Genomic DNA, 25,927 nt, shown 5'->3' with positions numbered 1-25,927 from the left:
TGAGTTCTATTGTCCCTAACCCCATAACTGTTTGTTCCAGTTATTACTCTGTGCTTCTGTACAGGAATGGCAAAAAGTAGGTGGTCTCACTGTTTGTTCACTCCTAGTCTTTTTTTTTTCTCTGCTTTTAAAGGAATATATATTGAAATATATAGAGGCATATTGCTCTCTGACTTTCATCTCACGGAATCTAATTCGGGTTTCGGACCAAATTGTTTTAAACGTTGGTGTTAGACACCTAGATGTGACGGTTAAAGGGCTAGAGAATGCATTATGTCAATGAATGTCCTCGCCGGGAGAGCTGTGCAAACAAGCATGAATGGCTGTTTGAGCACTAGCCGAAATGAGACTGGAGACAGAATGTAACGCAGATCACATCTGTGAAAACATATTACAAAAGCCACCTGCCCCAGTTTCCGTACATCTGTGTGTGTGTGTGTGTGTGTGTGTGTGTGTTGCATGTGGTCTCATCTTAATGCATGTGAACATGAATTCGCATGCTTCTAGGCAACCGAGAGAGAGGTAGAGAGGAAAAATTTAAATAGTGTGTTACTTTTCCCTTCAAAACATGCAGCCTGTGCATTATGATACCATAAAATAACCTCTACCATTTTTTAGACCGTTTAATCTGCCTCATTACGGGGTGAACCCTAGTTTCCGGAGAGCATTTGTAGACGTTTTCAGAACGGCCGCTGCGATAATCAAACACCGACATGACAAACGATCGCGCAGATGTTTACACCCGTTTTTTTTTAAATGAATTTGTCTTTCTTTGCCTAAAGCTGCATGCATTCTGAACCGCACCACAGGGGAGGGTCAGGAAAACTGTCTATTCACATTTTTCATCGCTCAAGTAGCAATCTCTCTCTGAAGGCTTTTTCTCGGAACCCCCCACCCGTCACTAATATACATTTAAGGGACTTCTTTCTGGCAAAATGTGGTTGGCAGGGGACCTGCGGTGTTAAAAAGGAATAGAAAATGACTGTTGCACATATTTTCCAGTGGCTGTTGACACTGGGGGAAATGTTTGATGGGTTTTCACAGTATAACTCAGCCTGAAAGCTGGGTAGCAGAGAGGTCATGGGTGGAATTATCTACTTGCACATGGGGAGGGGAAAAACACTGCAATCTGATATCTGCGGGGCCAAAGCGTGGGGCATAGATAGAGGGTAACGTCAAGGGCAAGAGATAGAGAAGTCAGGAGAAAAGGGGAGGATGCAGAGAAAGGCAAGACAAGGGGTTTTTACACAAATTGCTGACCGAGAGAGTAGTTTAACCCAAAAAGATATTCTTCCGATAGAAGCATCTGTATCATCGCGTAGCTGTGAAGAAGAGTGTCAACTTTAAACATCCGAGTGTGTGCTCTGCTTGGTGCCGGATGGATCTGCCATGGAATTTCATTCCAGCTCTAAGGACCCTTGTGGAGTCCTGGGAAAAGACTAATATGATTATGCTTTGACAGAACGAAGGTGGAAGCCCTGCCAGTCGCCATTGTTCCATCGCAGCATGGGCAAAGTGTCTTCTCTGAACACCCACCATCCGCTTTGCATTAATGTCAGTTAACGTGCACTCATGCTGATCAGCTGTTTCTCCCTCTCTCTCACACACGTACGCGCACACACACACACACACACACACACACACACACACATGCACTCACACATGAGGACACACCATGTGCAGTGTTGTTGTGTTGTGTTGTTGCTGTAATGGCCGGAAGTTGCAAAGGTTAATCATCAACTCTTCCTACAAAGCCTGCTAAGCAACAGTCACGGCAAGTTTATTTTTTCTTTTTCTTTTTTTTTCCTGAAATGAACAAAATCCCGTCTGCCGCTACAAAGTATAGATGTTGCTGTGTATGTTACAGTCGGAATGACAACCGCTTTTTAAGAATAAGAATGATAACAACTTTATTTATCCCAAAGGAAATTGTTGTGCCAGAGTTTCAAGTTAAACATTACAATAATAAGTAATAGTAGGAAATTGTATAAACAGTATAAAAAAGGGGGGAAGAATAAGAAATACAAATAAAACTATAAAGTGTCTAAGTAACAAGTCAAGACTATAAAGTGTCTTAAGGTCTTAAGTGCAAAGATTTCGAGATATTTCAATTAAGTAACTAGATTTAATAACTGTTGAAGGTACACGTTTGAAAGCAAATTATTTCTCAAAAAAAAAAAAAAAATTCGGTCGTTTCTTGTGAAAGCCCACTTTCCTCCACAGCGTTTTAACTTGTGTTAATCATGGTCTGTCGAGCACTTGGATCAGTCCACCAATTTGCCTCTCCCTGAAATATTTTGACGTCGACTTGATGGATCGCGGGGAAATTAGTGCAATCTTTCATCGTCCCGGGATGATATAACCGGTGACTCCGCTGATCTCCGGACTGCATTTTGCAGAGTAGATCGATGTTCTGAGTGCTCCGCTTGCCAGGTCTAATACCTGCCGTAGCACCGCTTCAACATAAATTCATTAGTCGACCTTGAAACTAATGTATTCGTTCAGCATTGTAGATGCCATTATATTCAATTGATTTCCTCAAATCTAACGGCAGACATGGCAACCGCGATGAAACAATTTGAATATGTATTATACCTGTGGCAAATACATGGGAAAGGTTAAGTAGAAATGCATTTGCATCGGCTGTATGCGATCAAAAATGCAGAAAGGAGCACCACTAGCTGAAAATCTACTTTTCCTACTACATTAAAATGTTCCCCGACACCTTTAGTCACCTGGTAATGTTTCCCCCCAGTTTCCTCCTGGACACTTGTAGGAAATTGAGTCATATTTGACCATCCATCTTGAATAAAACGATAATGACAAAGCAAGATTATTATGTATGTGTGTGTGTGTGTGTATGTGTGTGTTCATGTAATAATTTCTTTGATTAAGCAGTTCTTGTGCACAGTGCAGCGTTCTAAAGTGTGTGAAGTAGCATTCTTACAAAGCAGGATTACATAAATGTGCTGCTGTTGGATAAACTGTATAGTTTGATGCTTATGGCGTAAGTGTTTTTCAGAACAATAAATTTGAAAAAAAAAAAAAAAAAAGTTATTTAAAGGGATTATTTTCCCCTGATCTCACACATCAGTTATGGTCACATTTTGCATTGACTTACTGTATATATACTGATTTTTACATAAACACTCACATTGAAAATAAGTGTTGCAAGGCAGCTGGAAGAGCAGACAACAAACCAGTTCTGCAGTTTTGCTCTGTGAGGGTCAAAGGTTAGAGGACAACACTCGCTGCTGCCCTCTGGTGCTTGCCGGAGACGGAAGCGTCCCTCTTTTATCGGATAAAGGTGTGATAATTTGAATCCTGCTGAGGCTCGACAAAGAGAACACGTAATCAAGGCGAGGGGGATTAAAATCGCCAAATTTGTACTCATCAGGACTTTCAACTCTAATTACGTTCTATCGCTGCGTTGTGAATAATATATCCGTTTCTTTAAACATCCTAAAATGGATTTAATTAATCAGATGCCTGCACAATGGGCACGGTACGTTTCAACCAATCCTGGGAATTAGTAATGATGATTAATAGAAAAGCTCACGGAAAGGGATTATTCTAACAGAATGTGATACTGGTGACTTTCAGAGCGTTCTGGCAGCCTGCCGTCAGCGGAACGGATGCTGAATAGTTCTCTACCGGACTAAATAGTTGAAATCATAGAATATTATACCTGACAAGCGATGATAGACGCAATATCGATCGGGTTTTTTTATTATTATTCGGTGTTATATGATTCTTGTCTTCGCACCTCAGGTCTGTCTAAGTTCCACCAGGAGCCGTCGCCCCAAACTGTGCCAGCCGGGGGAGCCGCACGCTTCGAGTGCCGGATCGAGGGCGTACCAACACCCGCCATCACATGGGAAAAGGACAAAGTTGCCGTCACCGAAGACGCAAGGTGACTCGCGCTCCTTCCGTGCACTTTCATTTTCTTACTTTGTTGGTTTTTTCGGATGTCGCTCGCAGTATTCGATGGCTTCGGTAGATAGCGGTAGTCGAGGGATGGTTGACAGGAAATGAAGGGCCAGAAAGAGACTCAATAACTGTGGTTGCGCTGCCTGGGCTTCCCCCGAGCCACGGGGGAGCTCCGCATTCAAGTACGGTTGATGGATGCAGAGCCAAATGTGTTACTTTGGTGGCATTTCATTTCAAAAGAGCACAACTTCTTGCAAATTGAAGCTCATATCATACATACATATATATATGAATATGTATATTATGGTTTGAGGTGTTAATGTCATTACAGAATATATAATGTTTGTCTGTTGATGAGTTTCTAGCTCTGATTGCTTGTGCATTTCTTCCAAAAAGTAAACCCCCTCCTTACCCACCCGCTGTCTTTACAAATTATTTTGCAATAAATGCACCCAAGTAAATTCTCTGTCACTGGGATATATTCTTAGCATTAGTGTCGTCGTAAAGCTGAAGTGCGGAGTCAAACGGATACTTTTACCTTGACAATTAAAGGCTCAGAAAATGTACTGGCAACAGTCACAATTATGTACCTTTGTTATATAATCTCATTTTACAGTGGTCTTTCAGTGAGTGAATAGACAGGTGATCTTTGAAACCACCTTGAGTTTAGAACATTTACAAAGCATCTCATAGATTTTCTTTCTTTCTTTCTTTCTTTCTTTCTTTCTTTCTTTCTTTCTTTCTTTCTTTCTTTCTTTCTTTCTTTCTTTCTTTCTTTCTTTCTTCACAATGAAAGCCCGTAGCCACATCCCTATGGGCTGTGTCAGCGCTCCGAGTTCTCCATCGCAAATAATCCGGTGATATTGACATTTCACCATGACTTTAATGGACCCCCCGTGCCTTGGATTTTCTTTGGCCTTGTTGCTGTTTACTAAGTGCTAATGGTTGGCTATGACACTGCCTGACCTGCAAAACAGCTCATTTCTTACGAAGGCATATTGGTGAGACCCGGTCCTCCCACCTCAGGCACTATTAATGATTTCTCTCTAAGGTGAGCTGATGTATCACTTTCTTTTTTTCCATCTCTCTCTGTTCCCCTTCGTTCCAACATGCACTTTCTTCTCGATGGGCGCCACGTTCTTGCATTCTCTTAATTGGTCTCACACACTGTCCATGTGCTGTTTGTATTCACCCACTCCCTCTTATTATTCTTTTATTTATTATTCATTTGAAATTCTGACTATCTTCTGACTGAACCTTTGAAACAAGTATGATTACAAATTAACTTGTGAACCTGAATCTGTTAAAAAACATGAAATTAAGATTAAATAAATCACTAAATTCACTTTCAACTTAGGTAGTATTATCTTGCATTGATACATAGGTAACAATCATCTTGTTTTTTTTAAATCTATCTATCTATCTATCTATCTATCTATCTATCTATCTATCTATCTATCTATCTATCTATCTATCTATCTATCTATCTATCTATCTATCTATCTATCTATCTATCTATGGTTCAAACATTAATCTAGCTATCCACCCTTCAATCCCTCCATCCATCTATCCATCTATCCATCCATCCATCCATCTAGCCATCTATCTGTCCCTCCAAATTAAATCAATTCATCTGTAATTCAGATATTCATCTATTATCCATTTTGCTCATCAGGAATCCTTATCATTCCAGAACAGTCAATAGTCTTTTCAGGCTTCACGCTATGTTTGTAAAAAAGAAAAATTTAAATTAGAATCCTCTTTCTCGCGTCCCGGTCACGCTGGCAGCTTAAACTAAACTAAAACGGCCGCCTCTGTCCGCCGTATTCCTCTTCAGGACCTCACGGAGGCCTTCAAGGCATCCTGGCCGGTTACCAGTTTAGAACGTCTCTATGGAGGAGGCCTCCTCGCCAGACGTCCAAACCGCGTCGGCCGCCTCCTTTCAAAGCACCGCGGCGGAGAAGCCGCTCCGCTCCGAACCCTTAACCCTCTCCCAGACTAAGCTCCGCATTGAAAAACTCATTTCAGCCGCTTCTATCCGCCAACTCGTTCTTTCAGTGGCTCCCCAGAGCTGGTGTCCATAGGTGAGATTTGGAATGTAAATTGACTGGTAAATTGAGAGCTTTGCTTTTCAGCTCTGCTCCTTCTTTACCGCAACAGACAGACATGTAAATCCCGCTTCGCCGCTAATGCCGCACTAATCCGCCAGTCTAACTCGGGCTCCAGGTTACAAGATAGGCAGGGATTCGTTTTAGTTTTTAAAATAAATATCATTCTATTCACGGTCGGCTCGGTTCGGCACGATTCATTATCATTGTTACGGGTTGTCAGATATAATATAAAGTATTTTCAGTGACAGTTACCTGTCGAACCTTTATGTAATAGAACTTTTCTTTTTTTCCCTTCAAGTAAAAGAGAGTGAATTAAAAAGGTTTTTTTTTTTTTTTTTTTCTTAATGGAAAATAAGATTTCAATGAATGCCTGTAGTATTAGATTATATTAATTGGTTTTGGAGAATATTGTTAAGAAATACTTTGCCGAGCATGAAATGAGATAAGAAATGAACACAGGTCAAGAGGTAAAGATTGAATGGGGCATTGTGAAGACCCGGGAGGATCCCTGCAGAGATGACCGGCCGGATTCTTCATGCCACCAAGCTCTAACCCCATTGTATGTGTTCTCTCTTAGTCATCGCCATACACTCTTTCTCACACTATCCCCCCCTCTTCTATTATGCTCTGTTTGCTCTAGGTTCATTTCCCTTCCTAATGGGGTGCTGCAGATTCTTGAGGTTACCAAGGAGGATGAGGGTTTCTACCGCTGCGTCGCATCCAACCCCGCCAGGCAGGACACCAGCCGCGAAACCAGCCTCACTGTCACCGCAGGTGAACTCTCCAACTCTTTCGCTCCGTCTGTCGAGACAGAGATCCAAGTCAATCTCAAAAATACCACATGAGATTTTTTTTAGATTAGGAAGTTAAATTCAAACTTCATTTTATGAATAAAGAAGGGGACAGCTTAATATTCCTTATGACACTGTATATCATAATAGATTAGTTTGCTTGCAAAAATAGGCTTCTGTAATTTTACATTTTTGCTTCACTACACAACTTTTTTGATATCTGTACCACAAAGATGTTAATTTAAGAGTTCAATCTGGAAAACTGCGGACTCAATGTACTTTATTGCACAACCTGTTAAAACTAATGTATATGTACGGATTAAACCTCATCATCAACCTACTTGGTTAAAGAATGATTTGACTTTCCTCTCTTTAAAACAGATGTGTACCATTGTTGTGTTGTATAGTGTGTGTGTGTGTGTGTGTGTGTGTGTGTGCGTGAGTGTGTGTGTGCATGTATATACAGGATTGTCTCGGAAAATTAGAATATTGTGATGAAGTTCTTTATCTTCTGTATGGCAATTTAAAAAAAAAAAAAAAAAAAACTTTTTCAGGATATTCTAATATTTTGAGATAGGATTTTTGAGTTTTCTTAAGATGTAAGCCATAATCAGCAAAAGACAGATTCTTTGCTTTTAAAAATTATAGTGTTGAAAGATATACATTTCTGATACACACACGCACACACACTTTAAGCATTTAGGTTTAATAAATGCTTATGAATGTAACAGGGACTAATGTGTATGTACGGATTAAACCCCATCATCAACCTGCTTGGTTAAAGAATGATTTGACTTTCCTCTCTTTAAAACAGATGTGTACCATTGTTGTGTTGTATTGTGCGTGTGCGTGTGTGTGTGTGTGCGTGAGTGTGTGCGTGTGTGTGTGTATGTATGTACAGGACTGTCTCAGAAAATTAGAATATTGTGATGAAGTTCTTTATCTTCTGTAATGCAATTAAAAAAACCAAAAATGACTTTTTCATGATATTCTAAAATTTTGTGGTAGGATTTTTGAGTTTTCCTAAGATGTAAACCATAGTCAGCAATATCAAAATAACAAGAAGCTTGCAATATTTCAGTTAATTTGTAATGAATCCAGAATGTATGACATTTTCGTTTTTGTAATTGCATTACAAAAGATAAAGATCTTTATCACAATATTCTAATTTTCTGAGACAGTCCTGTATAGTTCTTGTTTCATACATAAAGGGAGCCTTTCAGACTTTGATATTATCCTGTCAGCGCAATTGTTCGGTTACTAAGTCGTACTTCTGGTCATGCATGCAAGCGAATCGACCCGGACATCTCCATGCCGAGTGATACTGAGGAATCGCGAAAGATACTGCCAATAGAAATCGAGGTTACACAGCAGTTCGGAGGTTGTAGACCGCCATCAAATCAGACCGCCAAGTTTTCAAATCCAAATTCTTGTCGTAGGTTCCACTGAAGGCTTGAACCGGGTCTTGATCGTGGCGCCACCCCAGAATGCCACGGTGGTTCTGGGCCACCCCGCCGTGATGGAGTGTATGGCACAGGGCCACCCAAAACCACTGGTGTCCTGGAGCAGACAAGGTAATATTGATATTTTTTTTTTCCCCTCTCTCTGTCATCCGTTTGATCCCCATTTCCTTTTTTCCCACACACGTTAAAACAGGCATAAACCCGTCATAGAGATCGACTTTCAGCCAGCGTTTCATTGTTTTCCAGATCGCGCCCGTAGCCCTTTCAAATCGACACAACTGTGTCTCAATCACATCAGAGAGCATTAAATTAACATATTCATCGGACCCCCTACCGACACTCACCTTGCCGTAAGCGTGCATAAACTTCAAGGTGCCTCTAATGGTGATATTACTATAATAACAGTGGTCTGCTCAGTTAAGCCGGTTCGGCTTTGAGAGCCGCCGTGAATTACGATGGGAGGATGCTGACATGTGCCGACTGTGTGATCAGCCGCACATTTTGCACGGCCGGGGAAAAAAGATACAGCGTGTACTCTCTGCCGGCTGGCCGAGCTGCTGTTTGTGCCTCGCTCTCCAAATGATCTACGTCTGTATCTTCTGGTGTCCTGTCATGAAGATAACACTTCGTTTCAGGTATAGAAACGCGGGTCAGCGCGTCTGGAATCACGACCCGATCCTCTCGAAAAAATTCTGTTTATTTCATTGATATTTAAGTTGTTTCATTGATTACTTCTTTTTTTTGCAGGGGGAGGGGTCGTAAAGTTATTTTAACTAACAAAAAAAAAAAAGAGGACGGGTTTAAGGAGTAGGGGTTGTTGCGTTGTGAAGTTCTCCAGCGTAATTGGCTTGAACCTGAGGGCAAAGCGTATTCGTATTCATTTTGATAAAGGAAGTGAATTCGTAGCGCTGCTGCTGCTGCTGCTAATTAATTTTTTATTCACTCTGACATGAGTGTTCCTCAAAAGATGTTTCCGAGTTTTGAAGTTCATAATTTCAGCACATACAGTGCGGATAGGCTTAAATTTGAAAGGGCTTCTTAAAATGTGTAACTTTAAATTCCATAAAGTTTTATCACACAACCGCTCATTTCAAAGAAAACGCCTATATACTTTTATACTTTTCTGCCATTGAATACCAGCATATTAATACGTATGTGTGTGTGTGTGTGTGTATATATATACATATATATATATATATATATATATATATATATATATATATATATATATATACACATCTATATCTCCTGCTACACAAAGTGCTCCCACTCTTTACTTTCTCTGGTTTCTCAGGCAACTGAAAAATTATATCTGCTTTTTCTCAAGGCCAGAGTCTGTTTTTCATCAGTATCATCTGAGACCGTCCTCTGCTGTTTATTGTTTCCTTCTCCGATCAGATGGAAAGCCCATTTCCACTGATGTGGTTGTCCTCGCTACAAACCTGGTGATCAGGGTCACCAGGCGTCACCACGCAGGGGTTTATGTCTGCAGGGTCAATAAACCCAAGACCAGAGAGTTTGTCGTGGCTGCTGCTGAGCTGCATGTGCCCGGTAAGCTCCGCGTTATCGTCTGTTTATGATAACTATTCAACACTATTAGACTGCCAGCTTTCGTTGTCGGTATCTGGATCTCATAATCTCGTAGCCTCATCCTAGACCATTACCAAAAAGTCACTCGCCATTCACATTCAGCATATATCCAATTTTTAAATTGTATATATTTTCCAAGCACAAGCTGTGTGTTTTTATTTTATTTTATTTTATTTTATTTTATTTTTTGCTTACTTACTGCTAGTTATTTCTTAGTTAATGCTTCTTTTCTTATAACTTATTCTCTCACCTTAATTTCCTGCTTAAGGGTAAGGGTGCTGACCTACCATGACAAATTCCTGTGTACATTGTTCATTTGCCGATTGAAGAGATTCTAATACCGATCTGATTTGGGAATGCTCTGTGTGGATTTCTGATTTATTTCCCGGAAAGACCGATCCTTTGTTTTTAAAAATTGTAGTGTTGAAAGATGATTTAATATTAAAGCCCACCCCTTTTTGATATGCAAAAAAAATTAAAAATTGTCCCATTTTAAGAGAGTAAGATATACATTTCTGATACACACACGGACACACACTTTAAGCATTTAGCTTTAATAAATGCTTATGAATGTAACTGGGACTAATGTGTATGTACCTCATCATCAACCTACTTGGTTAAAGAATGATTTGACTTTCCTCTCTTTAAAACATATGTGTACCATTGTTGTGTTGTATAGTGTGTGTGTGTGTGCGTGAGTGTGTGAGTGTGTATGTGTATACAGGACTGTCTCAGAAAATTAGAATATCGTGATAAAGTTATTTATCTTTTGTTATGCAATTAAAAAAAAAAAAAAAACTTTTTCATGATATTCTAATATTTTGAGATAGGATTTTTGAGTTTTCTTAAGATGTAAACCGTAATCAGCAATATTAAAATAATAAAAGGCTTCCAATATTTCAGCTGATTTGTAATGAATCCAGAATATATGACATTTTTGTTTTTGTAATTGCATTACAGAAGATAAAGAACTTCATCACAATATTCTAATTTTCCGAGACAATCCTGTATATATATATATATAATATTAATGGACAATGTTCGCTGGGCCACTCAACCCAATATAACATACTAAATCATTGAAATGATTTAAGATATATCATCAGTGATAACTTTCTGCTCTCCACCTCTACCAGCTCCTCCAGTAATTCTCCAGCCACCTGAGACGGTGTCCCTCTCCAGGGGAAACACAGCCAGATTTGTGTGCAACAGTTCCGGAGAGCCTCCCCCGGTGCTGCACTGGCTGAAAGATGGCCAGCCCATCCGATCATTAAGACGAGTGAAAACCCAAAGCCCGGGAGTCCTGCTCATCAACCAGCTGGCGCTCGAGGACGCGGGCTACTACCAGTGCATAGCAGATAACGGTCTGGGCACAGCCTGCGCCACCGCTAAGCTGACTGTTATCGTGAGGGAAGGCCTCCCCAGCCCGCCTCGCCACCTGTCCGTCACGTCCTACTCCAGCACAACTGCCCTCCTCACGTGGGAGAAACCTGAGTACAACTCGGACCAAATCATCGGCTATTCGGTGCACTGCCAGCGGGCCTCGGGTACGTTTACATTAAGATTGTGTTGCAATGATTGCGCATCCAAGTCGATATATTGAAAAGACATTTAATCATCTATCTCAGGCTCAGATAATGAAGAGTACCAGTTTGCCATGAACAACGACACCACCGAATATCACTTTAAAGAGCTTCTCCCACACACTGCCTACACGTTCTTCGTCGTGGCTTACTCTCCTATGGGAGCCAGCCGGCCATCTCTGCCCGTCACCGTCGACATGCTGGAGGATGGTAAGTTAAAAACGTCTTTTAAATACATTTTCGAAAAAAAAAAAAAAAAAAAAAAAATCTCTCCAACATCATTACCCTTTTAACTCATAAAGACATTAATAACGTAATTAATCACGGGCTAATTACGATTCGGCTCAGGCGGGGACGCTTTTGTTAAAATTGTAAAATAAAGTGTCACTTGCGGTAATTTGATTTTGCCAGTGTGCATCTGTGCCGGCTTATGCCCAAATATGGGCAGCAGTCAAGACCCGGCCATAGGTTACAGAGCAGACGTGGCAACGGTGACCGCAGTGACTTCTGATAAGTCAGAAGCGGCATGTGAGGGAGGAGATTGGTTTGCGGCCGGTGGCAGAGAAGCATACAGATGATCCAGGAAGAGATGGTTGACCGTGGCTGTTTGAATGAGATGCCTTGAATGACAGTTACCAATGTGGTATAAGGAAAGGCATGGGCGGAGCCATGCGAGTGCACGCAGCTGATATAACAGGGTTGTGATCCAAAACCTGACAAGAAGCACCGCCCCAACTAATATTATGTTTATTCTTCTGTGGCCACTGAGGAAAGATAGAGACTAGAATATGTTTTCACTGCTGTATGTTAAAATCCTGCTTGTATTTGAGTCATTTTAAGGTAGCTGATATATATTATATATATATATATATATATATATATATATGTATGTGTGTATATATATGATATATATACTGTAATAATATCTGTATATATGTTCATAATTGTGCAATATTTCATAACAGCTATACTCTTTTGCACTTCTTATCTTTCACTTGTTACTTAAGACACTTTATAGTTTATTTGTATTTGTTATTCTCCCTTTTTCTCTTATTTTTACTGTTTAAACAATTTTCTACTATTATTTATTATTGCTATATTTTTCTTGTAACTATGGCACAACAATTTCCTTCGGGATAAAAAAAAGTTATTCTTATTCTTATTCTTATTCTTATTCTTATTCTTATTCTTATTCTTATTCTTACTCTTACTCTTACTCTTACTCTTACTCTTACTCTTACTCTTATTCTTATTTCTTATTTCTTATTTCTTATTCTTATTCTTATTCTTATTCTTATTCTTATTCTTATTCTTATTCTTATTCTTATTCTTATTCTTATATATTTGTCGAAGAACCTGACTTAAGGTTGCCTGAACTGACGCTTTACTCTATTTTATGTAGCCACTGCAAGAGAAATATTAGGGTCAGACTATTTATTTCTTTATTTTCTTTCTTTAAGTTTGTTGCTTAGTCATGCTTCCAGAACGCAAACATACACCGAAGCTCCGTTTAGACCCAATGGTTTCCACAGAGCGACAAACAGCAATTGATAAGTGAGACATTAGTATGACAGGAAATATAAAAAAATGCTATACATGCAAGATATTCGCCACAAATAATGCTGCATTTACCACATGTGACCGAACTCGCGGTCATCTGTTTCTGTAGATCAGAAAGCATCTGCTGAATACATTTTCTTGTGTAAAAATAATAAAAATACTAATAAGTCACTCGTGATCGCAAAAAAAAAAGCAAAAAAAAAGCTGAATGGTAAGTGACTCCGTAAGTCTTCAAAACACACAAGTTCATCCTTGGGACCATTATTCCTTTTATTCTGAGGTTAAAAAGGCTTATGAATTTATAATTTGACTAACAGTGCAGTGATTTAAAGACCAGTGTCGTGACTTTTTTTTTTCCCTTCTGGATTATGATAGCTGTCGTCGGAATTTATTTTTAAATTTATTGATTTAAAAAAAATGAAAAATTGACAGTTTCCCTATTCACTAACATAATAGCATTTCCAGAGTTTACTTGCCGCTGGTTTAAGATAAATCCTCTATTTATTCATTATTTTAATGCGGTAACTGACTGCGTAATAAGGCAGTCTTTGGCTCGGATATCAGAGCTGCCCCTCGGTTTCGGGAGGGTTGCATGAGCTCGCAGACGGGTGGGGATGAGGATCCTGTTGTCAACACGTCCTTTATATCTGACCGCCGGGAGCTTGTTCTTTCCTTGTTTGGATTAGTTGAAATTGATTACAGATACATTTTGATTTATTATGTCAATTAACTGCACAGATATACAGGATGCGGTTGATCACACAGCTCAGAATGTTCTCCTCTTTCCTCCCACAGTACCAAGTGCTCCTCCTCAGCTGTCTATAGCCAGCACATCCCCCACGGACATCAGGTTGATGTGGCATCCATTATCCTCACAGCACAGTCGAGGATCTGTTACCCGCTACCGCATCGAATACAGCACTCTGGATCAGCGTGAGTATCCCCTGCCGCGCAAAACTTACACCGAGTCACAAACAAAACCCTGTAAATATTGAGAAGGCGATCGTCTTTATTACAGTAAGCAATATTCCTCATTCCTATTTTGCTATTTAGAGTTAACCCTCGTGCGATCTCAACATTGTGTTTACTCCCCTTGTCCCACGGGTCAAAAATAACCCATAAGACAATCTTTGTACCCTAGTGGTGTACAGCCCACATGGAAACATAAACAAAAAAGAAGTATCACTTTTTCTAATTATGGGGTCTCTTTAGGAAAAGTCATAAAATTTCAAGTCGGAAAAAAAATAGGTTAAGGTGTTTTTTTCTACAGCTAAACACGGTAGTGGCTCACTTTTGACCCGCAAGACAACACAAGGGTTAAAAATATCGACCAAGGAAACCCATGTTTTCCATAGACTGAGTTTGCTGCCAAAGGGAGCGTAACAATGATATACAGTAATACCCCTCTATTAGTGCAAAAACGACAGTTTGAAAGCAAAATAAAGAATGTGATCTATCATCTATCGTAATAATGGGTGATCATTACGTCAAACAAAATACTCTCCATCAATGGGGTCTGTCTGTTTGAGTGTGTGTGTGTGTTATCTTCCCACAGTGGACACTGTGTTCTCAGTGGAGGTGGGGGGTAATGAGACCCACTTCACGCTCAGAGAGCTGCAGCCTAACCAGACCTACAGATTGAGGATAGCAGCTGGAACAGGTGTTGGCTTTGGGGTTCCATCCGAGTGGGCCCAGCACCAAACACTGGCCCACTACAACCACAGCAACCACCGTATGGGTGAGTGGGGAAAAACACCGCCGGCATTTTTCATTCTTAAAATTCTCTTTTTTTTTTTTTTTTTCAAGCGCTATTGAAATTTGATGTCCATCTAAAAAGGAGTCCCCGACGATTTTTGGTTGGGGGGGTCGGATCGTTCCGCGTTCTGTATGTGGTTTTATGGAAGAAAATTGTTTTTGCCAAGCGTTGGTGCCACAGAATGCAATGGAAATTACACGGAGGTGACCAGAAATAGGAGTAGAGCGTGTACTCGAATTATTTCGAAGTGAATAGTTGGTTGTAAGAGAAGCTCCGTGAGCACATACGACTTAATGTGTATCGATGATCGTGTAATTTATACGATCAATATAGATAAAGCGCTTCCAGTTATGAGCGCCAATACTGCTGGCAATGTAAACAGCAGGGGTTTAGTGAGTATCACTGCTTTAAAAATAATCGTCAGGATACAAGGCTATCGTTCGGCAACCCTCCTTCAGACAGAAAAAAACAGGCTTTGCTCCAATTTGTCATTTTCCACATGTCCCTGCTGCATTTTGGAGGTTATATCAAAAATACACGGATCTTAAATGAAAAAACGGGGCAAGATTCTGAGTATTTGATCCGACCGAGACGCCGTTGTGATTTTAACTCCATCCTTTTTTTTTTGTTTTTTTTTAAAGTGATCTTTGCGCCGACCGAACTGAAAGTCAGAGCTCGGGAAAACACGCTGAACGTGACGTGGCATCCTTCGCCCAATCACACGTTGATCTCCGGTTACAAGCTGTCCTGTCGAGAAGGGGACAGCGATCAATCGACGGGTGGAGAAAAGACCCACATCATCAGGCTCCGCAAGAAGGCCAGATATCATCTTCTCACTGGACTCTGTAAGCCGTCCATTCAAAATATGCTACGGATTTGTCGCTCTGTTGTAAATACGTTAGAATAAATTAAATCAGAGTCCAAATTTTTTACAGTCTGTGTGAAATCACTTGCTTCTATTTATGATATAAGACTTAGTGAAGGGATATAACTCCATACTGCTGCGGTTCTCCTTATTTCAGCCATTACTTATGAATAATTGAAAAAGATTTCTCTAAAAAGAATTTACTCTGACTGAATATTAGCATCGCCTTGGTCTAAAATGCTTCTTCTACATAGACTCGGCAGCTGCTTTGAAACAAGTAAGAGATAAAGTAACCATTTTGACCTGATTTCTTATGTCTTGTTGGATTAGAGGCCATGTTGAAATGGTATAAAGTTCCACCTGCAACAGGAAAACGCACCTTTAAATCTCATTGTTTATGTTATTTGTGTCTTACCATGCTATTTATCGAAATCCACCTCATCATGAATAGATAGCACAGTCATGTTGGCTCCACCTGCATAATATCTGTCATTTCATGACATTCAAAATCCAAGTAAATAAACTATTTTATTATTTTGCGTATGCGTGTCAGTCCCAGACCAGCAGTATGAAGTTCGGGTCTGGGCTTTCAACAAGCAGACAGATGGATCGGCTGCCGTGTGGAAGGGAAGGACGGACAAACCTCGGGATAAAGGTAAGCCGACGCTCGGCGTGTAATTGAACACATTCTCATTCATCACGACGGTTGAATACATCTCAAGGCTAATAACGTTTGCGTTAAAGTGACGCCGCAACCAGTGCGCCCCCCTCCGTTACCCCCAAGCAGTATTCAAGCGAAGGCCAATAGTTCCACCTCCATCTGGCTACGTTGGGAGAAACCTCGCTTCAGCCACGTTCGCATCATCAACTACACCGTGCGCTGCAGCCCGGCGGGAACCACCAATGCTTCCCTGGTCTCCTACTACACCAGGTCAGCGTCAAGGAACGATGGCCGAAACGTCATTTTGCAAAGAGAAGCCGATATCCCTGATATCTCGACGATAGTTCAACTTATTCCTGTTCAATTTGAATTTTTTTTTCAGCTTAAAGTTTATCAAGTCGGTAACAAAAATGAACATTCTTCTTGTACTCTTCAAGCAGAACTTTCATAGCCTTTATTAGAATAGGTAGGTGTTTTTTTTTTTTTTATCTCTTTGAAAGATTAGTTTATGAGTGACCTTGTGAGGTAAAAACCATTTAGCCTCTGATCCTACTCAAAAGGGACATAAAATAAAAGCTGTCAGTGTAGCTTTGCAGCTTGTTCTGCCTCAGAGTTCTCGGTCCGGTCATATATTTACAGAAAGATCACCGTAGGACACAGAGAAACAAATCGAATTGTATAAATTCAATTATGTTTCAGTTTAAAAAAAAAAATCCTTTTAATTCACATTTTATTGAAAGATTGCTGAGAACAGCATGGATAAAATTAAGTAAACACTTTTAAATCTCTAGGTTCAGACTATAAAACATTCCCAGCATGCCTGTCTCCCGTGCGTTGCAGCTCCGCTCAGGAGATTCTGCTCGGGGCGTTGAAACCTTTCACCCGCTATGAGCTGGCAGTGCAATCTAATGGAGTGGACGTGGTGGGACCCTTCAGCGGCACCGTGGAGGAGTCCACTCTGGCCGACCGTGAGTCTCTCCTGTGTGTGCTTAATACTGTATGACGCTTCTTTTCCGCCCCACATCAAAATCCATTCTTTCTCCTGTTTGATATCTTACAGTAGTTAGCAAGCATTTCACTTCAGGAGGTTGACGCTATGCAGTGTGTGTGTGTGTGTACGTTTGTGTATGTCTTTGTCAAAAAAAAAACAACTCACCAACCCAAGCTTACTGTTCTGTATATGTCCTGTGCATCTTGTATTTGCAAGTGTTATTTGCAGTCCCTATGTCCTCTATTGTAAGTCGCTTTGGATAAAAGCGTCTGCCAAATGTAATGTAATGTAATGTTGACGTGCCCTATATCGTCAACTGCGGCGAATCTCCGAGTCGCCGGTGTCGGTTGCACGCTCGAGTTTGTTTTTTGTGTCTTTTTGGAATAAAAAAAAAAAAAGACTTCGTCCACCGGAAAACACGCCAGTTTACCGGAAAAAGTCGTTCAAGCCTAATATATGTAATGCACAAATAGATAGAAAAAAAAAAGATGAAGGAAAAACATAGACAAAGCATATAACTTATTTCAACTCTGCTTTATTTAATACTATATATATCAGAATCAGAATCATTTATTAAAGGCCACACAACAGCGTTGGTGGGATTTGTTTTCGGTACAGCTCATAATGCTCACATCTCTCCTGTTTCAGTTCCTTCGTCAACAATACATACAGAAAATCATGATTAGCAGACACCCCCTTTTTTTTTTTTTTGTAAAAAAAAAGGTGAATAGCTGCTGAATTGCTTGCTTTCTATTTTGATCCAATCAGTGATTTTTTTTTTTTTTTGCATATATTAGGAGTATAATATGTTCAGCTGGTCCTGTTTCATTTTCAAACGTGGTGGTCGTATGCCAGACAGAGGACAACGCCGTGTGCATCGATTGGCTGAATACCGAAATAAACAACTTCCCGAATGATTACTCAATAATATTAACACCCAAGTGTGACGGTGTCTGCCATTTTGGCCGGCAGCTCCGTCTTGTCAGCCGGATACACACAGGTGAGAGGAAAGCAAGTGGCTTTTAATGACATTATCATCGCCCGTCACCCGGTCGTGCTCTCCGCTACCGCGCATTATCACCCGAAGCCCCAGCACGTTGCCCTGTCGCGCCCCACCCGCCTCCCGGTACCCAGGTGGCGGGGACACGAGGACGCAGATGCTCGTCACACGTGTCGGATCCCCCGCCAATGCAATATTCTCTCCCCAGCTGTGAGCTTTGATTTCTGAGCTCTAATTACTGACCTATTCCTTCATTCTCCTTCAGGGCCTTCCACACCTCCGGAGGAGTTGCAGCTGACGGCCGTGGACTCCTCTTCTGTCCTGGTCAGCTGGCGCCCTCCACTGGAGCCCAATGGCATCATCATCAGCTACAGGCTCTTGTACAGCGGTAACCTCAGTCAGCCGGACCACTTGTGGAGAAACATCTCCCAGGATGGTGAGTGTCAGCTGGCAGCACATCTTCTCTCTGTGCAGGAAAAAAGTTCACATGAATTAACCAGATTGGCTGAATCGTATTTTAATACAATACTTGCATTATTTTAGATACATTTTTTTACACCTCAGATTTTAAATGATTTTATCACTATTTTTAATTGTCTGCTCTAGTATGTTGTGCTTACGCTGCCAAACGATTTCCCTATCGTGGGATCAATAAAGTACATCTCATTTTGTTCTCATTTTTGCATTTTTTTCAGGTAGTACTACAAATGTGGAGGTGCAGGGTTTGTCCAGTAGCACCCAATACTTTTTTAAATTGGGGGCATCGACTGAGGTGGGACCAGGGCCATATTCACTGATCAAGGATGTTCAGACCCCTCCTCAGAAATACGGTATGTATCATGTTGTACGTCCAGAAAATGAGGATTTAGTTTTATATCATTCATTCTGGTTAAACAATGAATATTACCGAGGCAATAATAAGATTATATAAAACGTGATCGGTCAGTCATAGTCAAATATAGTCAAATGTGACATAAGAGGAGCTTTGGCAATGAGGGGAAATGTGAAAAAAGTCATCTCAAAATGAACGCTTGGAGAACAATAAATATAAAAAAAGATTCAAATTTTGAAAGCAGGGAAAACAGTGAATGTGAAAGAAAAAACAACAACCACATTAACATAACCACTTTCCAGCTTGAATAATTAATTGTGATCATTTCCATTTCACATTGACTTGAAATGCTTGTAAAACATTAAAAAGACACATGTTTACCGATTTTTTTTTTTTTTTTTTTCTTTTTCCTTCAACTGGGGCACAAATCCTTCACATGCTGAACATATATAGTGCTCCTTTTTAAAGTGGGTCATTTGTTCTTGCCTGCAGAGAGCGTGTAGTTATGACATTTTTATTATGCATCCCCACTCTTGGGCCTTTTGAGGATAACATTAAGTGTTGATATCAAAGTGATGGCCCCATCAGTGACCTCCTTGGGGAAGATCTTTGAATTTTTCTCCCCCAACTGAATTGAGCAAAGCCACGACATAAAGCAGTTTCTTTACTCCCGTGTCACTTTGTGTTCGAGCCGGGGCTCTCATTATTCATTTTATAATTCTGCACAGGTCAGCATTTTGCTATTACCTGTAATTACTGAAGGCCTTTTGTCTTTACACAGAATAAGTCACGAACCCGACCATTAAGTCCCCGTGAAATATTATTCATCGGACTGCAGATATCCAGGGCTACCAGTGCTCGTAATGGAAGAGACTCGAGTCAGGGATCACTGCAAACTGCCTTGTTAACCATGAAAATATATATATGTATATTTTTAAATCATCATTCTAGTTTTAATTTGCACCTTTAATGTTACGTGTGAGAAACAAGGTTATTTTGTTCGCACGAGCTGCTGCCACTATTCTATGTAAATGGAACTGACATACTTAGTGGGAGGGTGAGAGCTTTTGCCATCTGTTTCCTCTCCACTCCATGTCCAGGCTGCCAAAGATACCCAGAATAAATAAATATCAATGAAGGTCGGTCCCGCTTTGTCAAGCGCTGCCTCGGCCTTCAATCTAAGCGTGCGTTTGACTTATCACAACGCATTAAAATTTATTTGTAATATAATTCTTCATACTTTGAGGTGCACTTTCCGGACAAATATAAGTATGATAAGACAACACGGCTAATTCGTCAATTATTTCTCAGCTTTGAAGGAAATGAATAAAGTCACTTATAAAGAATATTTATTCTTCTTGAAACACTCTCTTGCCATACTGATTGTTTCTGTACTTTCACTCTTGTTTTTTCCCCTCGTTTTTTTTTTCCCCGCGTGTCGTGTTAACAGAGTTGGACATCCACGCGGTGACGGGCATCATCGTCGGCGTGTGTCTGGGGTTGATATGCATCCTCCTGTGCATGTGCTTCAGCTTTCATAACGGCAAGACCAGGTACGGTATCTCCGGAGGGCTTTACCCGGAGAGTACGCTCGCATCTCTGCCCGCAGGTTTTTTCCCTTGTGCTACAGTTTGCAAGGGCAAATGTATGAAAAATACAGAATCTGATATCAACTCGGGCAATGCTCATCGCAACATTTTCACTTCTGTGGTGCTCAAGCTCAATGCAAAACCTATTTATTGCCTCTCGCTTCAAACAGGGGGGTGTCTGGGGGCCTGGACTCCACAGCTGTGACCCCTCAGTATAGGAGAGGAGGCTACCCTATTCCCTCTGATGTGCCGGAGTGCAGCGATAGCCATGAGCTGGAGACACTAATGCCCTTAGGCAGTCAAGAGTCTGGTCAGCATCTTGCAGAGGCCCCAGAGGAGCAGAGCCTGATGGCAAGTACAAATCCAGAAGAAGGAGGTGATGCCTCTGCACCTGAACCTAAGGTGAAAACCTGCAAGGGGGGGGGTCGGCGGAGAGATCTTCTCAATGAATCTTTCATGTAATATTTCTTCGCATAATGATGAGGGGGATGATCGTTGTCATTTTTTGTAAATCCACTGTGCTGTTAATCCTGCAGGCTGTTTGGAATGGGTCTGTGAGTCATAACTGGGCCAACAGAATCACAAGATACAGAGACACTATTACAGAGGACTCTCCCAAACTCGTTACCGGAGATCTCGGCATAATTAATGATAACATCATGGTAAACAATTGAATTACTAAACTCTCTCACTGTCCAACACAACATTAGATCGAAATATACTTCTGACTGTGATTTTCTGAGCAGTGTAACCCGTCTGGCTTCAGTAGGACTGACTGCATCATCATGCATGTGTGAGGAGCGGCAGCGGCATTACCTTTTGTTTTTGTTTCCTTTTGTTTTGCAGGTGTTAGATGAGCGCCTGCGCCGTAACCAGGTCGAGGCTGAAGTCATCGTTCATTCCGAGCTGTCGGATCCAGGGACCGAGAAAGAAAAGGAGGGCGGCGGAAATGCGAAGGAATGCAGTACCACCAGAGGGCCCTCATTACCGGACGACAAATATTCGCCTTTGAGTCCGGCGACCCCGCCGATCGAGGAGAAACTTCTCGAAAAACTTTCACTCGCCCAAAGTCCCTTGAGTCTTCCATCGATGAAGTTGGTGGCCAATCACAACGGGGAGCTAGAAAGCAAGACGGACCAGACGAATTCGGACACGGAGCCACGGCAAGAGGCGGGACTCACCAATGGCTTCCATTCCCCTAAGACAGTGAGGTCTGGGCTGAAGTCGGGGCATCTGGAAAATGGCGACTCCAGACACTGCCCTTCGGCGCCGGGGAAGGCCATCTCTGCTGGACTGTCCCCTGCCCCCTTCGTCAGCTCTAGCCTTGTCCACTCTACCTCAGTGGCACACAGCTATCTGTGCCCATAGCGCCTGGATGTAAGGCAGTGACCCTTACACACACACACACACACACATGGACATCAGACCGATTCTGTTTCTTTTACTTAACCAGGAAGAATCCCCATGGATTATTTTTATGCACCTCATCGTTGGATTTCCTTCTTTTACTTGCAAAGTTTTTTATAGGTACTACGAATCCATTGTTTCATATGTGTATTGTAGTTGTATATACAGTCTATTTTTAGTAGTAGAGTACTGTCTATTGTTATGCATTCTCTTGCATTTCACGCATACTGTCCTCTGGGCAGTTTTCCTGTTCACAGGAGAGAAAACAGAAGATGTAACTTAACCTCTCTGTTCCACTCAGGAATGGGGAAGTCTGGAACGTTCCTTGAGTGAGCGAGCGAGCACTTAAACAGGCTTATCATCATAGACCGCGTGAATGGAAACACAGGTTTAGTGGATCTCATCAGGCATCGTTTGGTTGAATGCTACTTTACTGTGGCGGTAAAGTATTGGCCTTAAGAGTATCTGTATGCTCTTGAGAGTGCAGAACATGTGTCTCTCTCCAGGCTCCTGTTGTCTCAGGGTCTACACACATACTCACGGAAAGCGAAAGCATCACTGTGCAGATTCCTCTGTATAGCTCATTAAATCCTCCCGTTGGCAAAAAAAAAAAAAAAAACAAACAAACAAAAAACACCATACACTTAAACAAAAAAAAAAAGTCCTTATTTTAGTGTGGGATAATAGGTGCCTAATTACTCATGGCGCTTTTGTAAACTCTGTATTCTACTATTTTATCCAGTAAAATAGCAAGAGTGCTTCAACAAGAGAGCAAGAGAAAAAGAAGAAAATTAATCTAAAAATGTGAAACAATTCTGAGTGAAGATCTTTTGCACACTTCACTTTATAAAATTCTCTATATGCAGGTGGAATTATTGTGTGAACCAGGGATGTTCAGTTCAAAAGGAAAAAAAAAAAAATAGGTCTTATTGTTTTTCAGGTGGTGCATATCTCATTTTGGGGTCTAGATATTTGCATGTTCACATGGTAACGATTTAATAATAGAGGTTGTAGAATTAGAGGACGATTTAAACCCGCCCCCTTTTTTTAGCTTCCAGATCGGGATGCACCAATGTCCGCCAATCGGAATCGGTCGAAATTTCTCATTCTGTAGAATAAGTCGCCGAAATCACCGATGTGAACGATACGCTCAGTTTTTTTTTCCGCTGACCATCGACTGAAACGGTCACTCGAGTATTAAATGAGATTATTTTGACAATTAACCACCGTCTTATCTGATTATCCAGTATTGGTTCGTTCTTAAAGGTGGAACGGTGCATTCCTACTTCTTATCAACGACACTACCTCGTTTCTTTTCACAGTGGTTTCCAGTGTGCTTTTTCATGTAACTATCTTCTCTGATTTTACACCCTCTGGTAATCGCCGATATAATCGTCCGACACTCAAGTGCGTGATGTTGAGTAAAGTCAAATGGGAAATTGTGTCAGTTTAGTGTGACGTGGCTTCCTGCCGAAACTCAGCCGGATCTGTCGCTCAGTAGATGAAACCAGAAAAGTCTGCACACGCCTGTAGTCTCAGCAGCCCCAAACACAAAACCTCTGGCTGAACCGGTGCAATCTATTGCAAAAAAAAAAAAAAAAAAATTACCGTTAGATATCGGGAGTGCGTATCTGTTATGGATATCAGTTCCAAGGTGCTGGGAGGTGATAAATGATGTGTATATTCATGTGAAAGACCGTTCGAGCTGGTTCGATGAGGCGCTTCGCACCCGGAGAGGGAAAAAAAAAAAAAAAATCAATACTGAATTTTTCTCATTTAGGAAAAAGGGGCAAGGATTACTTTGTGTGAATGTGAGGAGCAATACATACCATGACCCAATAAAGATCACAATCATGGTGCATTTCAGAAAATGACACAGCGAGCAGACTCGTTAAATATACTGCGAGTGTATGATACGTCTCCCTCAGTGTCGCTGAGCGGGGAAAGGGAGTGGACAAATATTGGGAACTACTTCTGTTTGCATCTCCTGTGTACTCATGCAAATGTCTAAATCTCACAGGCTCAACGCAGTCATACCAACCACTGGATTGTAAATGTTTCCTCATCCCGTCTTGAAATTATCCTGTTTTCTCTTAAAAAAAAAAAAAAAATCTGAAACAAAGACATCACTTACATTTGGGGGGGAAAAAAAAAGAGGAAAATGTGAAGTTGGTACCTCAAAGAGTTATTTTTTTATAAGTCTGGTCACATGTGTACTTAGCATCACAATACAGTTAAAGCGGTCGCTTAATGGAGAAATGTCATGTCTGACAAATGTCTTGGCAGACCAGGGTCAAATATTTTCCGGAGTTTCTTTTAACAGTCAGTTAAATAATCATCTTTACCGGTAACAGTAATGATTATTGTAAATAATCAGACCTCTAAAATGTGACGTTTGAAATGCAGTGTTTTAACATCGCACAGCTCAATTAAACATTTGGCAATTTTGTTTTTAACAGGAATTATTTCAAAACATTGGTGTTACAGTAGATCTTACCCCAGACGTAAACAAACTCTTGACATACAGCGAAAAATCTGGCCAAAGGTATCTGTATATGTTTGACCCAACTCAAGTAATATGTTCTTCGTCCCATCCCGATAAATATGAATGTCCAAAGTCGAGAAAAAAAGTTCTTAAAAGCATTCCAATAAATAAAGCGTACCTCACTGTCCAGATCTTTACTCACAAAGTGAATGAGAATCGCTGAATCGAAAATGAACTATGGTGTTTCGGCGAAAATCGTCAGTAACAGTAAGAAAGGCGACTTATGATTGTCTCGACGTCTGGGCGCTTTATGAAGTTGTCTCAACGTCATCTTAAAAAATAAAAATAAAATGTAAAAAAAATAAATAAAAAATACACCAAGTTAATATTTTCTAAAGTATGCCAATGTTTCATGAGGACTGCAAAGATCCCTTTGCTTTGCCCATATTCTCTATTATATTTTCTTATAGGGAAATACTTTTTGTTGGAAATCAACCAGTGGAGACAAACCAGTGTTTTTCAAGTTTTCTTTTTTTTTTATTTTGTTTTTTTTTTTGCGCAAAATTCAGTCAAAAGCAAATGGGCAGTATCATATCCCCTTTTCAGGCTCACGTGGGCCCCGGCCGTCGCCTGGCAGGTTGCAGATGGCTCTGTTATGACATACAGAATTCATTATTAGAGGTTTTGTGTTCATGCGAGTGTTAGCACAAGAGTTTCGGTTAAAATGGTTTTTGGATTCTTGATGCAGTAGCGTAGGTGGGAGCCGACCGAGGATCTGTAATAGGGATTAGCATTAAAACTGCCTCCAGCAAAAAGGATGTATGCTCTCCTTATTGGAGCTCTATTAACACTGTTAAACTCTTATATTTGTATATACAAATGTAACAGTTCATGTAATCTAATGTTTATTTTTTTTCTTTTTATTGGCTGGAACAATCAGATATTTTAAAGGAAATGAACCCATCGCATAGAGATGATATTTACATCGGCGGTTGTTTTTATATCATCCTCTGATCGCAGGGGTTTTATTACACACTACTGGTAACATGTTTGATTGGACTCTGACCAGTTTCTGCACGTTTATTGTAACAAGTAGGACTTAAAACATTCACATCCTGTTTAGTGAGCCAAGTTTTAAACTGGGCAGGCAGGAACAACAACGAAGTTATACCTCAGTGTGGGTTTTTACTTATTTTCAGTGGTCAAGTCTTGTGGCAAAAGAGGGAGGATCAGTGGTATTACTTAAACCTTTTTAGATCTTAACATCATATCCTGCGACGCTACGATATCTTGAAAATGGTGCTTTTGCAGGA

At 40.7% G+C, this 25,927-nt stretch overlaps 1 protein-coding gene across 2 annotated transcripts in view; it reads left to right on the top strand.

The window, feature by feature from the left end:
- Positions 1-22,921, top strand: part of igdcc4 (immunoglobulin superfamily, DCC subclass, member 4) — a 46,592-nt gene extending 23,671 nt beyond the window's left edge. The window contains exons 3-20 of one of the 2 annotated variants that reach the window (XM_086175304.1): positions 3,772-3,913; positions 6,682-6,815; positions 8,272-8,406; positions 9,694-9,846; positions 11,022-11,432; positions 11,514-11,678; positions 13,824-13,961; positions 14,584-14,766; positions 15,426-15,629; positions 16,203-16,304; positions 16,394-16,580; positions 17,151-17,278; positions 18,567-18,737; positions 18,997-19,131; positions 20,584-20,686; positions 20,893-21,124; positions 21,259-21,384; positions 21,569-22,921. In XM_086175304.1, coding sequence (XP_086031430.1) covers positions 3,772-3,913; positions 6,682-6,815; positions 8,272-8,406; positions 9,694-9,846; positions 11,022-11,432; positions 11,514-11,678; positions 13,824-13,961; positions 14,584-14,766; positions 15,426-15,629; positions 16,203-16,304; positions 16,394-16,580; positions 17,151-17,278; positions 18,567-18,737; positions 18,997-19,131; positions 20,584-20,686; positions 20,893-21,124; positions 21,259-21,384; positions 21,569-22,090 — 3,371 coding nt within the window. In that variant the 3' untranslated portion in view covers positions 22,091-22,921. The remainder of the gene's footprint in view (positions 1-3,771; positions 3,914-6,681; positions 6,816-8,271; positions 8,407-9,693; positions 9,847-11,021; positions 11,433-11,513; positions 11,679-13,823; positions 13,962-14,583; positions 14,767-15,425; positions 15,630-16,202; positions 16,305-16,393; positions 16,581-17,150; positions 17,279-18,566; positions 18,738-18,996; positions 19,132-20,583; positions 20,687-20,892; positions 21,125-21,258; positions 21,385-21,568) is intronic. The other variant, XM_086175305.1, reaches the window with a different exon arrangement.
- The last annotated feature ends 3,006 nt before the right edge of the window (positions 22,922-25,927 follow it).

Source organism: Fistularia commersonii, chromosome 27, assembly GCF_037954325.1.
Source record: "Fistularia commersonii isolate RoL2024-O1a breed Wild chromosome 27, RoL_Fcom_v1.0, whole genome shotgun sequence".
NCBI classification, from domain to species: domain Eukaryota; kingdom Metazoa; phylum Chordata; class Actinopteri; order Syngnathiformes; family Fistulariidae; genus Fistularia; species Fistularia commersonii.
Note: the sequence above shows the minus strand (reverse complement) of the source record. Positions and strands in the feature narration are given on the sequence as shown.